An 11,142-nucleotide genomic window follows, 5' to 3' on the forward strand; every position below is an offset into this window, starting at 1 on the left:
GCTGCCTCGTTAAAAAAATTACTTGCTTTTCTAAAGTTAAGCTGAAAAATGTTTGTATGTGTATGTATGTGTATGTATACGGGTGTTTTGCCTGTGTGTGTGTTGTGTGTGTTTGTGTGTGTGTCCTATGTATGCCTGGTGTCTTTAGAAGTCAGAAGAAGGCATATGATCCCCTAGACTGGAGTTAGTGATGGTTGTGAGCTGCCATGTGAGTACTGGGTTTTCTGGAAGAACAGAGCCAGAGCTCTTGACTCCTGAACCATCTTTCCAGCCACCCTTCTCCCCTTCTAAAATGTGGTTCATTCTTGCTTCAGACTGACTATATATACAATCCATGTTGGTTTTGTTTGTTTGTTTTATTGAGACAGGGTTTCTCTTTTTAACAGTCCTCGCTGTCTTGGAACTCAATCTGTAGACCAGGCTGACCTCGAACTCACAGAGATCCTCCTTCCTCTGCCTCCCGAGTGCTGGGATTAAAGGTCTGCGCCACCTCTGCCTACCTACAATCCACCCTAAAGAGGTGTTTGAAACACCTCTTACCTTCCCAGGCTCAGGGAGGGATGCAGTGATACTGAGGGTGGCTCAGCCGTCAGCACAGTGTTAACAGTATTAGTGAGAATTTCCTCAGGTTTGTTGGATAACCCAGCAGGTAAGGATGTTTGCAGCCAAACCCGATGATCTGAGTTCAATTCCCAGAATCCACACACAGCTTGTGGGGGTGAGAACCAACTCCTGGAAGTCCTCTGTTTTCTGAAACACTGAAGCCACACCATGACCGAATGCACAGACATACATACAAATGAATGTAAAAGAAAATCTAAAGTAAAACATAATTAAAAATAATAATTTCTGCAATGATTTTTTTATTTGGGGTTCAGCCAAGACTGAGTGGAAAAGGGGGGCTCTGGACATGAGGCTGACTCTCCAACTGGGGTTGCTGGCAGCAAGACAGGCTGGGCACTTCCAGGGGCTCGATTCTACCTATTCTCCCGTGGAGAAACTGAAGCCAAACTGACTTGGCTAGATAAAGAAGGGCTCACAGTTCCTGAGTTGGGTTTAGGTGGGAGTCCTGGGACACCCCACATCTGCCACACAACCTCCTGGGCTGAACGTTTTTCCTTGGAACCAGCCAGCAACTGGAACAACGGGTGCCATATTTCTTGTACCTGGAGGTAAGAGTGAGGGAGTAGGGTGTAAGAAACCACCATATAGGATGCAGTGGGGAACTAGAAACCACCAAGAGGAAACCATTTTCCTCAATAGGTGGCTGTTTTTCTTTCCCTAGTTCCCACACCAGCTGAGTCCAGTCTGACTGCCCCACCCCCAACACCTCTGGGTTGAGGACCTGATGCCACAGGCATTGCAGAGAGGGGTCCCATCTTCGGCATCTCTCCAGAGTGGAGTCCTCTGGGTCCTACAAGAAGCACAGCGCCTGGGCTCTGGAGTGTCAGAAGTCAAAAGGCACAGGGTCAAAGGTCAGAAGTCAATTTCAGAGGCCTGTGTGGGGTGGAGAATTCCAGGGGTGGTCTCTGTTAAGGCTTCAGTAGCTCTGTGTCTGCCTTGGGTGTTGGTAGAGAGAAAACGGGGAGAGCTGGGCACCGGGACAGATGGTGAGTCAGATGGCGAGTCTCTACCGAGGAGGAAGCTGGGGGTGGGGTGACTCAGTGCTGGGGGGGCCTCTGAGCAGTCTAAATGAGGAATTGGGATGAAGAAGGGGGCATGGAGAAAGACAGAGGATGTGAAGATGGCACCCTCGAGATATTTCTAGCTCACACCATCTTTGCCTCTCACCAAGGGCCTCGTTGCCTCCTGGGTTGACAAGGGCTTTGGAAGGGCTTGCAGGGAGCTTTTGTAAACAACTTCTGCCAGGCAAGCTGCAAAAAGAACAAGACGTAGCACTGAGTGGATCTGTAAGGTGGACCCCAAATGAATACTTCCCTGAGCCTCACAAGCCCAAGCGAATGTCACCATTGCCTGTTTCCAGTCCTCTCTACCTTCTTTTTTTTTTTTTAAAAAAAGAATTTTATACAGTAATTTTAGATATATTAAATCAATTTAAAAGGAAAGTAACATTGTCATAGAAAAAATAAAAATTAACAAATTCTTTCTACTTTTATTTTTTTGAGACAAGGTTTCTATGTGTAACAATCCTGGCTGTCCTGGGATGCATTTTATAGACCAGGCTGGCTTCAAACTCACAGAGATTCACCTGCCTCTGCCTCCCTGAGATTAAAGGTGTGCGCCACCACCCGGCCTCTCTGTACTTTTGAAACAAGGTCATAGTAACCTGCCCTGCTTCAGCCTGCACTCTCTCTTGTTTTCCTTGCTGTTAAGACAGGTTCTCTCTGTAGCTGAGGTTGTCCAGGAACCTGCTCAGCCTCTTAAGTGCTGGGATTGCAGGTGTGTGGCATCACGCCTGGCTGGAGATAATGGTCTCTCATGGATCCCAGGGCTGTGTGCATGCTAGGCAAGCACTCTACCCAGTGAGTCACAGCCCCAAACTAAGATTCATTATCAAGGTTAACAGGCATCCCTCAGGGGCATCTGATGTCAAAGACCTGGTTTTATATTCCACTAGCAGCAATAAAATAATTAATATTGCATTTAAGTCAGGTATGTTATATTCCTATAATTCCAGTCCTGAGGCGCTGAGGCTGCAGAATGGTGAAATTCTGGGTCAGCCTAGTCTACATAATGAGATCTTGTCTCAAAAATTAAGGAAAATAGAAAAAAAACCCAACAACCAAACCAAGTAATTGAATAAAAATAAGCTGGATGCAACTCAGCAGTGGTGGCACATGCTTTTAATTCTAGCACTCAGGAGGCAGAAGCAGGTATATCTCTGAATTCGAGGCCAGTCTGGTTGGTTTACAGAGCAAGTTCCAGGACAGCTAGGGCTGTTACACAGAGCAACCCTGTCTCAAAAAGCAAAACAAAACAAAAAAAGCTGGATGCGGTGGTGCCCACAGGTAATCCCAGCACTAGGGAGGTGGAGGTGGCAGGATTAGAAATTCAAGGCCATCCTGGGTTATCTGAAATCCTGTTTCAAAAAACAGCATTAGCAGAATCCAATTCAGGGCCTTTGAAGTAGCTCAGTGGATAAAGGGACTTGCTGCCACATCCAATAACCTGTTTGAACCTTGGAACACACACAGTGGAGAGAACCGTCTCCTGCAAGTTATCTTCTGACCTACACACACACACACACACACACGCACACACGCACGCACACACACACACATACGCACGCACACATACAAACACATACACATGCACACACGCACACATACATACACACACACAAACTCACACATGCGCGTGCACCATGGCACATGTGTACCCCCAAATAAATTAAAATAAAATTTTTGCATGAGGATGTAAGTTCTAAGCAAGCACAAATAATAAACCTTTTTCGTATTTATTACGTCTGTGTGTGTATACTATAGTGTATGTGAGTGTGTATGTGTGTGTGTGTATATGAGTGGAGGTCAGAAGACAACTCTTGGGAGTCAGGTCTTTTCTACAACACTGGTCCTAGGGATGGAACTCAGGTCGTCAGGCTTGGCTGCAAGCTCCTTTACCTACCAGGCTGGCCTGGAACTCACAGAGCTCCGCCTGCCCCTCTGCTTTTGGAATGTTGGGATTAAAGACACCCAGCAATCTGTATTTTTTTGAGCTGGGTCTTCAGCCCAGGCTAGCCAGCTTCCAACTCAAGGTCCTCAACTTCAGCATCCAGGGTGCTAGGATTACAAGTTTTTCTCTTTGGGGTGTGTTTTTGTTTTTAAATGGTTTTTGCTTGTTTGCTTGCTTTTTTTCCCCCAGACAGATTATTTATTTATTTGATTTGTACTGGTGTTTTGCCTGTATATACTCTATGAGGTGTCTGATCCTCTGGGTCTAGAGTTACAGACAGTTGTGACCTACTATATGGGTGCTGGGAATTGAACCCAAGTCCTCTGGAAGAGCAGCCAGCGTTCTTAACCGCTGAGCCATCTCTCCAGGCCCAAGGTGTTTTGTTTCTTTTTTTTTTTTTTTTTTTCTGAGCAAGGGTCTAGCTATGTAGCCAGGCTGGCTTTAAATGTGCTTCGGTTCTTTCCCAACATGCCCCCTTTATACATGGCTCCCAGCTTTTTTCAGTTCTATCTTGAGGCAAGCTCCTTAAGTTGCACAGGCTGGCCTTGAACTCACTCTGTAGCTCAGGCTTTCCTCGGTCTCCCGAATAGTTTGGGTGACAGGCCTCTAATACCAGCCCTGTCCTGTAAGTCTACTGTTATTATACGCAGGCATATATTATCATGGCTGAGAGTGCCTACCTGTAGGTGGATACAATCTGGAGGCTAGAATCCGGCTGTATCTGAAACTTCAGAGTCACCCCCTTGAATGTGGGGTCCCCCTTCTCAATGCCCTTTTGGGGGTTGAGCTGCTTCCGTGCTCTTCTCTGGAGTGAAGTTGGGGGTTCCGGATCGGGGTACTGTGTGCTCTTAGGATTCCTGGCCATACTTAGGGGGTCTGCCATCCCTATGACCATCAGCTCCCAGCACGGCCCCAGGGCCTGGGAGGCCAGCGAAGGGGACCCCAGTGACCCGTTTTCTTTCTCTTGGAGGAAAGGCAATGCTGTGCTGACAGAGTCCTGGCACGCAGGCCACAGGGACCTGGGGGATAAGAAGCAGTAAGGCGTGGCCACCCCTTTCCCGAGGGCTTGTATTTGATAGGTAAGGAGGGGGTGGTGGAGCGCCACCCCGTTGTTGCCTCTGCTTTGGTAACCCTGTGCTTCACCTGGGGCCAGAATCCTGGGTTATTAGGTTTAAAAGTTGCAAAATAATTGTCAGCAGAGACTGAATCCCCCGTGGCTGGCTATCAGTTCCCATCAGCCACCCCCACCACCACTAACAAAGCAAGGACCCACCCTAGGCAATCTGCCCAATTCAGGCTAATGTCGGTAGCAACCATTAGTCAATCACCCCATCGACTGTTGTTTGTTAGTATGTTACCCTCATCATTCCACGATGACCCTTCATTGGCACCTTTTTGGGTCACATAGCCACAGAAGGGTGAGTACGATGGAAATCACCTGTCCCTTCCTGTATATAGGGGCTAAAACGTCATCGGCGCCGGTAACTAAGAGGGGGAAGACTGGGAAGCTGGGGATCGTGACCCCGCAATCTCCGGGACTGGCGAGACATTGTCTAGGATGGGCGGTGGAGGAGTCTTGCCCCACGCACCTGCCATTGGGAGTGAGGCATCTCAGGGCTCCAGGCTCCCGTGCGGGGGGTCGGCTCTTACGGAGCGACTCGGTGTCCAGACAAGGTGGCGCCAGAAGTTCCTGCCGGCGGCGCTCCAAGTCACGGGCTGATGCTGCCTCCATGCCCACTCCGGGCCCAGCAGCAAAATGTCTCTGCCCTGCTCCCCCTAGAGATAAACCCGAAGGATGAGGGTGATGACGATGGGCGCCACCTGGGCGGAGCCGGCCGGCGCAGGTCACGTGGGGGCGCTGTTTGCACCTGGGAGCACTTTTTGCAGTGGCTGCCAGGAGCCTCAGCTGTGTGGCTCGTGATCAGGACGGCCCCCCTGGGTTACCCCCTCTTTGCTAGCTATCTTCTGATCACTTAGCACATCCTTGAAGGTCAAGGGGCGCTGTGGATCCCTTCTCTGTGGCTAGGGCGGGGCCTAGTCACACAGGAGCGTCCCCAGGAAGAACAAAGTCGCAGGTTCTGCCGGGGTGGGGGTATGGGCACAGCCAGGGCCCCTGCACTAGGAGCTGGACAGACCGGCCCCCCCAAGGACACGAAACATGCCCGAGATATGTATTACTTTTTATTGCAGCTCTGGTTTGAGTCCATCCCTAATTTATAATTCGATTCTCCCTGGTGGACTGACACACCCAAGATAGAGACCCATCCCCCTCAGTGCCCAGACACGGGCTGTACCCAGCAGCGGCTCTGGTCTCACACTGTGCTTTCAGCTTCTCTTTCCCGGCCAGTCCGTGCACTGGGGCCAGAAGCATGTCTTTTCTTTTCAGTTCAGTGGCCCTGGTTGGTCCAGTGACCTCCTCTCAATGGGGCTTGGGGATGTGGCCATCCACATAGAAGTTCCTGGTGACCTTGGGAAGAGCAAACTCGGCTCCTTCCAGCTCAGGGGTCAGCACAATCTGGCAGCCCAGTCTTGAGTTCTCCTGGAGCAGTGGGGCCATGTCCAACATATCGTCCTCCCTGGGACAAAGAGCAGTGGTCAGGGTGGTGTGGGCACAGGGAGGCAGAGGCCGGCAGTATAGCTGGGCTGCGCACTCACCTCTCCTCAGGAGGAGGCAGGAGATCCAGGTGGGTCTCACTCACATACACATGGCAGGTGGAACATGCCAGGGAGGCTTCGCAGGCCCCTGGGGACAGGAGGAAAGAGGCATCCTTAGTGAGGAACACGCTCCACCTCAGCTTCCTAGCCCCAGCCTTCTCAGAGCTGAGAAGGTTTCTAAGTCATCTGTAGACTTTTTGTTGTTGAGACAGTCTTAGGCAGCCCAGGCTAGCCTTAAACTCACTATGTAGTCAAGGACCGCCTGGAACCAACTCTCCTACCCCTCCCAAGGGGTATGATGACAGACGTGAGCCACTATGCCTAGTCCTACACTGCAGTCTCACCTCAGGGCCTCTGCCTCTGTACCCATGGCCTAGAATGTCCTCTGCTTTGCTTGCCACAGCATCCCTAAGGACGTCAGAGGGCGGCTCTGTTGCTTTCCACCCAGAGGACTGAAATCAGTCATCAGACTTCTGCTTCAATGCCTTGACCCTCTGAACCACGGCATTCTCCCAATCTGTAATTTTTTTTTTTTTTTTTTTTTTTTTTTTGAGACAAAATTTCTGTGTAACAGCTCTAGCTGTCTGGAACTTGTTCTGTAGACCAGGCTGGCCTCAAAACTCAGAGATCCATCTGCTTCTGCCTCCCAAGTGCTGGGATTAAAGGCCTGTGCCACCACCACCTGGCTAGTCAAATCTAATTTTTGAGACAGAGACTCTTGGTAAGTTATCCAGGCCAGGTCTGAATCTGGGCCTGGGACTAAAGGCGTGTGCCATTAGACCCAACCCTTAAATGCTTTTTAAACATTTACTTATGGATGTGTGAATTTGTGTGGAAATGTGCATACCACAGCACACATGTCAAGGTCAGAGGACATCTTGGGTTGCTTCTCCTTCTAAGTCAGTTCTAGGGATTGAATTCAGGTCCTAAGGCTTGGCAGCAGTGCGCTTTAACCAATGAGTCATCGTGCCAGCCCAGACCCTGAACTTTCCACTCTCCTGGTTCAGCTTCCCAAGCAGATAGGGTTACAGGCCTGAGCCAGCAGGTCGCACTTGTTTGGATTACACTGGGTTTTTGTTGCACTGGTTGGTCTTGAACTCTTAGACTCAGGTAGTCCTGATGCTCAGCTTCTGATGCAGCAGGGCCCACAGGAATGCCCACCACTGCCCAGGTAATCTATAGCCACCTTTCTATCCTGGAGTTTCTCTCTGCCAAGGATTAAATATGCCCATTCCCACAGCAAGCTGCTGAGAGCAGTGCTAAGTCACCCTGTCATAGAGCAACAGAAGGCTCGGATGCCGAGCTTGAGCTCACGCACTGGTGAGAAACCACAGACGAGGCCCACTTGCTTCGAAACCCTGTTCCAAACGCTGCTCTGTACAGCAGGCGCCAGACTCACCAGCCACCTCCCAGCAGCTCCATCCATTTCACTGGATTTTTGGTTTGTTCCGAGAAAAAGTCTCACTGTGTAGCCCAGGCTGTCCTAGAACTTGCCATGTAGAATGGGCTGGCCTCAAATCCCAGAGATCCACTTGCCTCTCTACCAAGTGCTGGCAGCAAAGGTGTGTGCCACCATGCTCAGCCACATCTGCCAACTTTAGAGCAGAACTTTAGTCAGGCCTATTCCATTAACCCAGGGAGACGCTTCCAACTCATCTGCCAGTGAAACCCTAGTAGTTTCTCTATTACTTGGCTCCCAGTTCCTGTTAGGCTCAGAGGGCCTGTCACTTCGGCACACTCAATAGATAGTATTCTCACAAGGACTCTCATCATTTTTTGAGACATAATTTTTCATAATTTGTGTTTTCATAATTTCATTATTTTTGAGACAGGGACTCTTGCTAAGTTATCCAGGCTGGGTATGAATCTAAGCAGACATTCCCATTTTTGTTTTTGTTTGAGACAGGGTTTCACTACATAGCGCTGGCTGTCCCGGCACTCACTATGTACACCAGGCCGGCTTTGACTCAGAGATCTGCCTGCCTCCGCCTCCTGAGTCTGGGGGTAAAGGCATGCGCAACTACATCGGGCTTCATCTTTTTTCTTTTTTTTTAAAGATAGGGTCTCACCAAAATCCCTGCCTTGCCTGGAATGCATTCATTGGGTAAAGGGATTGCTGCCAAGTCTAAAGACCTGAGTTCAATCCCTAGCAAAACAATATGGAAGAAGTGAATTGCATGCATTAAGCTGTCCTTTAACCTCTACAGAGGCACATGTATGCACATAAATAAATTCAATAAAGAAAATACCCACTGATATTCGCAAAGAGCAGCATGGGAGGACTAAATGTCCCATGTTTGAATCATGTTTTGCCATGCTTCTCTTGCTTCTGAACACAACTACTATCACATGGTGCAATCTCCCTTTCTGCAAGATGGAATCACTGCCTGCTCTATTCACAAAGCTGCACGAGGAACTGGCACTCGACATTCGCAGAGGACAGGAGAGGCCACAGGTGACAGGAATGAGGCAGATGGCAGAGAGTAAATGAAACACAAACTCTGAGACCACGAGATACACGGACAGACATGGGCACGGGGCTTAAGCTGGGGTGAAAGGGTGCCAGACAGTCAGTCTGGACAAAGAGGAGCCTTGCTAGCAATGTGCTCGGAAAACACTTCTGACACAGAACAGGAAGCACAAAAGCCTAGGGATAGTCCTGAGCTCTGTGGCCTGAAGAAGGGACAGAGCAGGGGGACAGTCACACACACATGATCCCAGCACTGGAGGGCAGGGGTCAACGGCAAGAATCCTCAAGCTACAAGAGAAGGCATATTCTAGTAGCCTCTAGTAAACACTCAGTAAGAGCTGCTCTGAGACCAAGTGTTAGTTCAGTGTTGTGTCTGTGTGCTGCACATGAGAGTGCAGTGGCCACAGAGGTCAAGTGAGGGTCTGAGCCGTGGAGCTATTGTTACAGAAGGCTGTGAACTGCCTGGCACAGAGCGAATGGGAGGGACAGAGCAAGGCCTTTTGCAAGGGCCATATGCACTCTTCAGCACGGAGCAACCTCTCCAGTTCTATGATTGTCTCTAATTTGAGTGTTTTATTACTGTGTACACGATGTGTGCGCCTGCCGCAGCCAGCTTCTTTCCTGCCTTTACATGATCTCAGGGAATTGAACTCAGGTTGGTAGGCTTGTGTAGGAGCCATCCTATCAGCTCAAACTCAGAGGTGGCTAAACAGTGGAGACAGCCTGTAATCCCAGAACTGAGAAAGCTGAGGCAGGAGGATCATCCAGTGGGTTTAAGGCGAAGGCACAGAGGCTGTCTTAACCTCAACACCCAAGAGGGGGAGGCAGGGGGGGTCACTCCCGTGGGTTTGAACCTAGCTTGGTTAGTTACTTTCAGAATAGCCTGAGTTACATGGAGTCTTTCTCAGCTCTTCCCACCCCCACATATGGAGGTGTAGTAGCACATGCTTGTAGTCTCAGTGCTCAGAAAGTGGAGGCAGGAGCATCACTGCAATAAGGTACAGGCTGGCCTGGATTACATATTCAAGTTGCTGGACAGCCCGAGGTAGAGCGTGAGGCCCTGATTACCGACCCACTAATCCACATCAAAACAAAACTACCAGGTAAGGTGTTACTGTGGGGCACTGTCACACAGCACTCGGGAGGTGGAGGCAAGAGGGTCAGAAGTTCCATGCCACCCTCTGATAGTAGTAATTCGAGGCAAGCCTGAGCTATATTATGAGACGGTCTCAGAAATGCAAAAAGGATGTGAAAGAATGGTAAGGGTCTCCAAGTAATTCCCTATGACCTACCTTCCAGGTCCACCCCGTGGCGCTGGGCCAGGTGAAGAACATTGTCCCCAACTCTGCCCCTCACGGGGATCCGCCGACCAGAGCGGTCCACGAAGACCACGTTGACCCTGGGGACAGACAGGGTGCAGGCGCTGAGCCAAGGCCGGCCTGCGGCTGAGTGGCAGGGCGGGGCAAGGCGTGGCGGGCACTCACGCGTCCCGGGGCAGCTCCGGGCCGTCCGCCTCGTCCTCGCCTGCGCGCCGCTCTCCTGGAAAACACGAGTGGGTGAGCGGCTGCGGCCTCGCTGCCAGCCACGGCCCGGCCCGGCCCTAGGTACCTGTACTCCGGAGAGTCCTGGATGTCACTGCCCCGTGCCCAGTCCAGTTACCCCAAGATCCCCCGGCAGCCCGCAACAAGACCCGGGCACTCACGCCGCGGGCCATGGAGGCGGCCATGACAGGCCACGTGACCGGAACACCGAGCATGCTCAGTGACTATGCTGCAACTTTAACCACAGCCGCATGAGGTCAGAGGTGATGTACCAGAATTCAGTCTGACTTCCGGCCTGGCCCTTTGGTTGGATTCCTAAGCCTCTTCACCCCCGCCTTGAGCCTTGTGTATTCTGCTTGTATATATGAGCACCGAGGAGTGGGTGCCTGGTGTCTGTAGAGCCCAGAATTAGCGGGCTGTGAGGGTGTTGGGAACTAAAGTCCGGTCTTCTGCCAAAACATTGGGACCAAACTCGGAGCCCTTCTTGAGACAGGGTCTCACTCTGTAGAAGAGGCTGGAATTAAGCCTCTCAAAGAGAGCGACTTGCACTGCTGGTATTGAGAGTTATGTGTTACCATGCCCAGGCTTTAAAGAAAAAAAACTTTTTGGGGGACAGATTCTGTATAGACTAAACTGTTGTAGAATTTGCTATGTAGACCAGGCTGATCTGGAACTCAATGTCTTGCCTCTGCCTCCCAAGTGCTGGGATTAAAAGCTAGTGCCACCAAAGTCCAACTTAAATTTTAGAGAATGTGTGTGAGCACACATGCTTGCCCATCTGTGTTACATGTGTAGGTCAAGAACGACTTATGGTAGTCATTTGGGCCCCAGGGGTAAAACTTG

The 11,142-nt window shown here is 50.4% G+C and overlaps 2 protein-coding genes across 2 annotated transcripts; both read right to left on the reverse strand.

Moving 5' to 3' along the window:
- Window positions 1–884: 884 nt before the first annotated feature.
- On the reverse strand, window positions 885–5,656 carry Zglp1 (zinc finger GATA like protein 1). Its single transcript, XM_038322112.1, has 5 exons — window positions 5,223–5,656; window positions 4,314–4,652; window positions 1,792–1,874; window positions 1,346–1,439; window positions 885–1,166 (listed from the first exon to the last, which is right to left on the reverse strand). Exons 1-5 carry the CDS (start codon window positions 5,363–5,365, stop codon window positions 1,037–1,039), a joined length of 789 nt encoding a protein of 262 aa, XP_038178040.1. The 5' UTR covers window positions 5,366–5,656; the 3' UTR covers window positions 885–1,036.
- Window positions 5,657–5,801: 145 nt separating this feature from the next.
- Window positions 5,802–11,078, reverse strand: Fdx2 (ferredoxin 2). The gene is made up of 5 exons (XM_038322114.1): window positions 10,367–11,078; window positions 10,243–10,297; window positions 10,051–10,157; window positions 6,289–6,376; window positions 5,802–6,209 (listed from the first exon to the last, which is right to left on the reverse strand). Exons 1-5 carry the CDS (start codon window positions 10,512–10,514, stop codon window positions 6,053–6,055), a joined length of 555 nt encoding a protein of 184 aa, XP_038178042.1. The 5' UTR covers window positions 10,515–11,078; the 3' UTR covers window positions 5,802–6,052.
- Between the last annotated feature and the right edge of the window lie 64 nt (window positions 11,079–11,142).

Source organism: Arvicola amphibius, chromosome 3 (genome assembly GCF_903992535.2).
Source record: "Arvicola amphibius chromosome 3, mArvAmp1.2, whole genome shotgun sequence".
NCBI lineage: Eukaryota > Metazoa > Chordata > Mammalia > Rodentia > Cricetidae > Arvicola > Arvicola amphibius.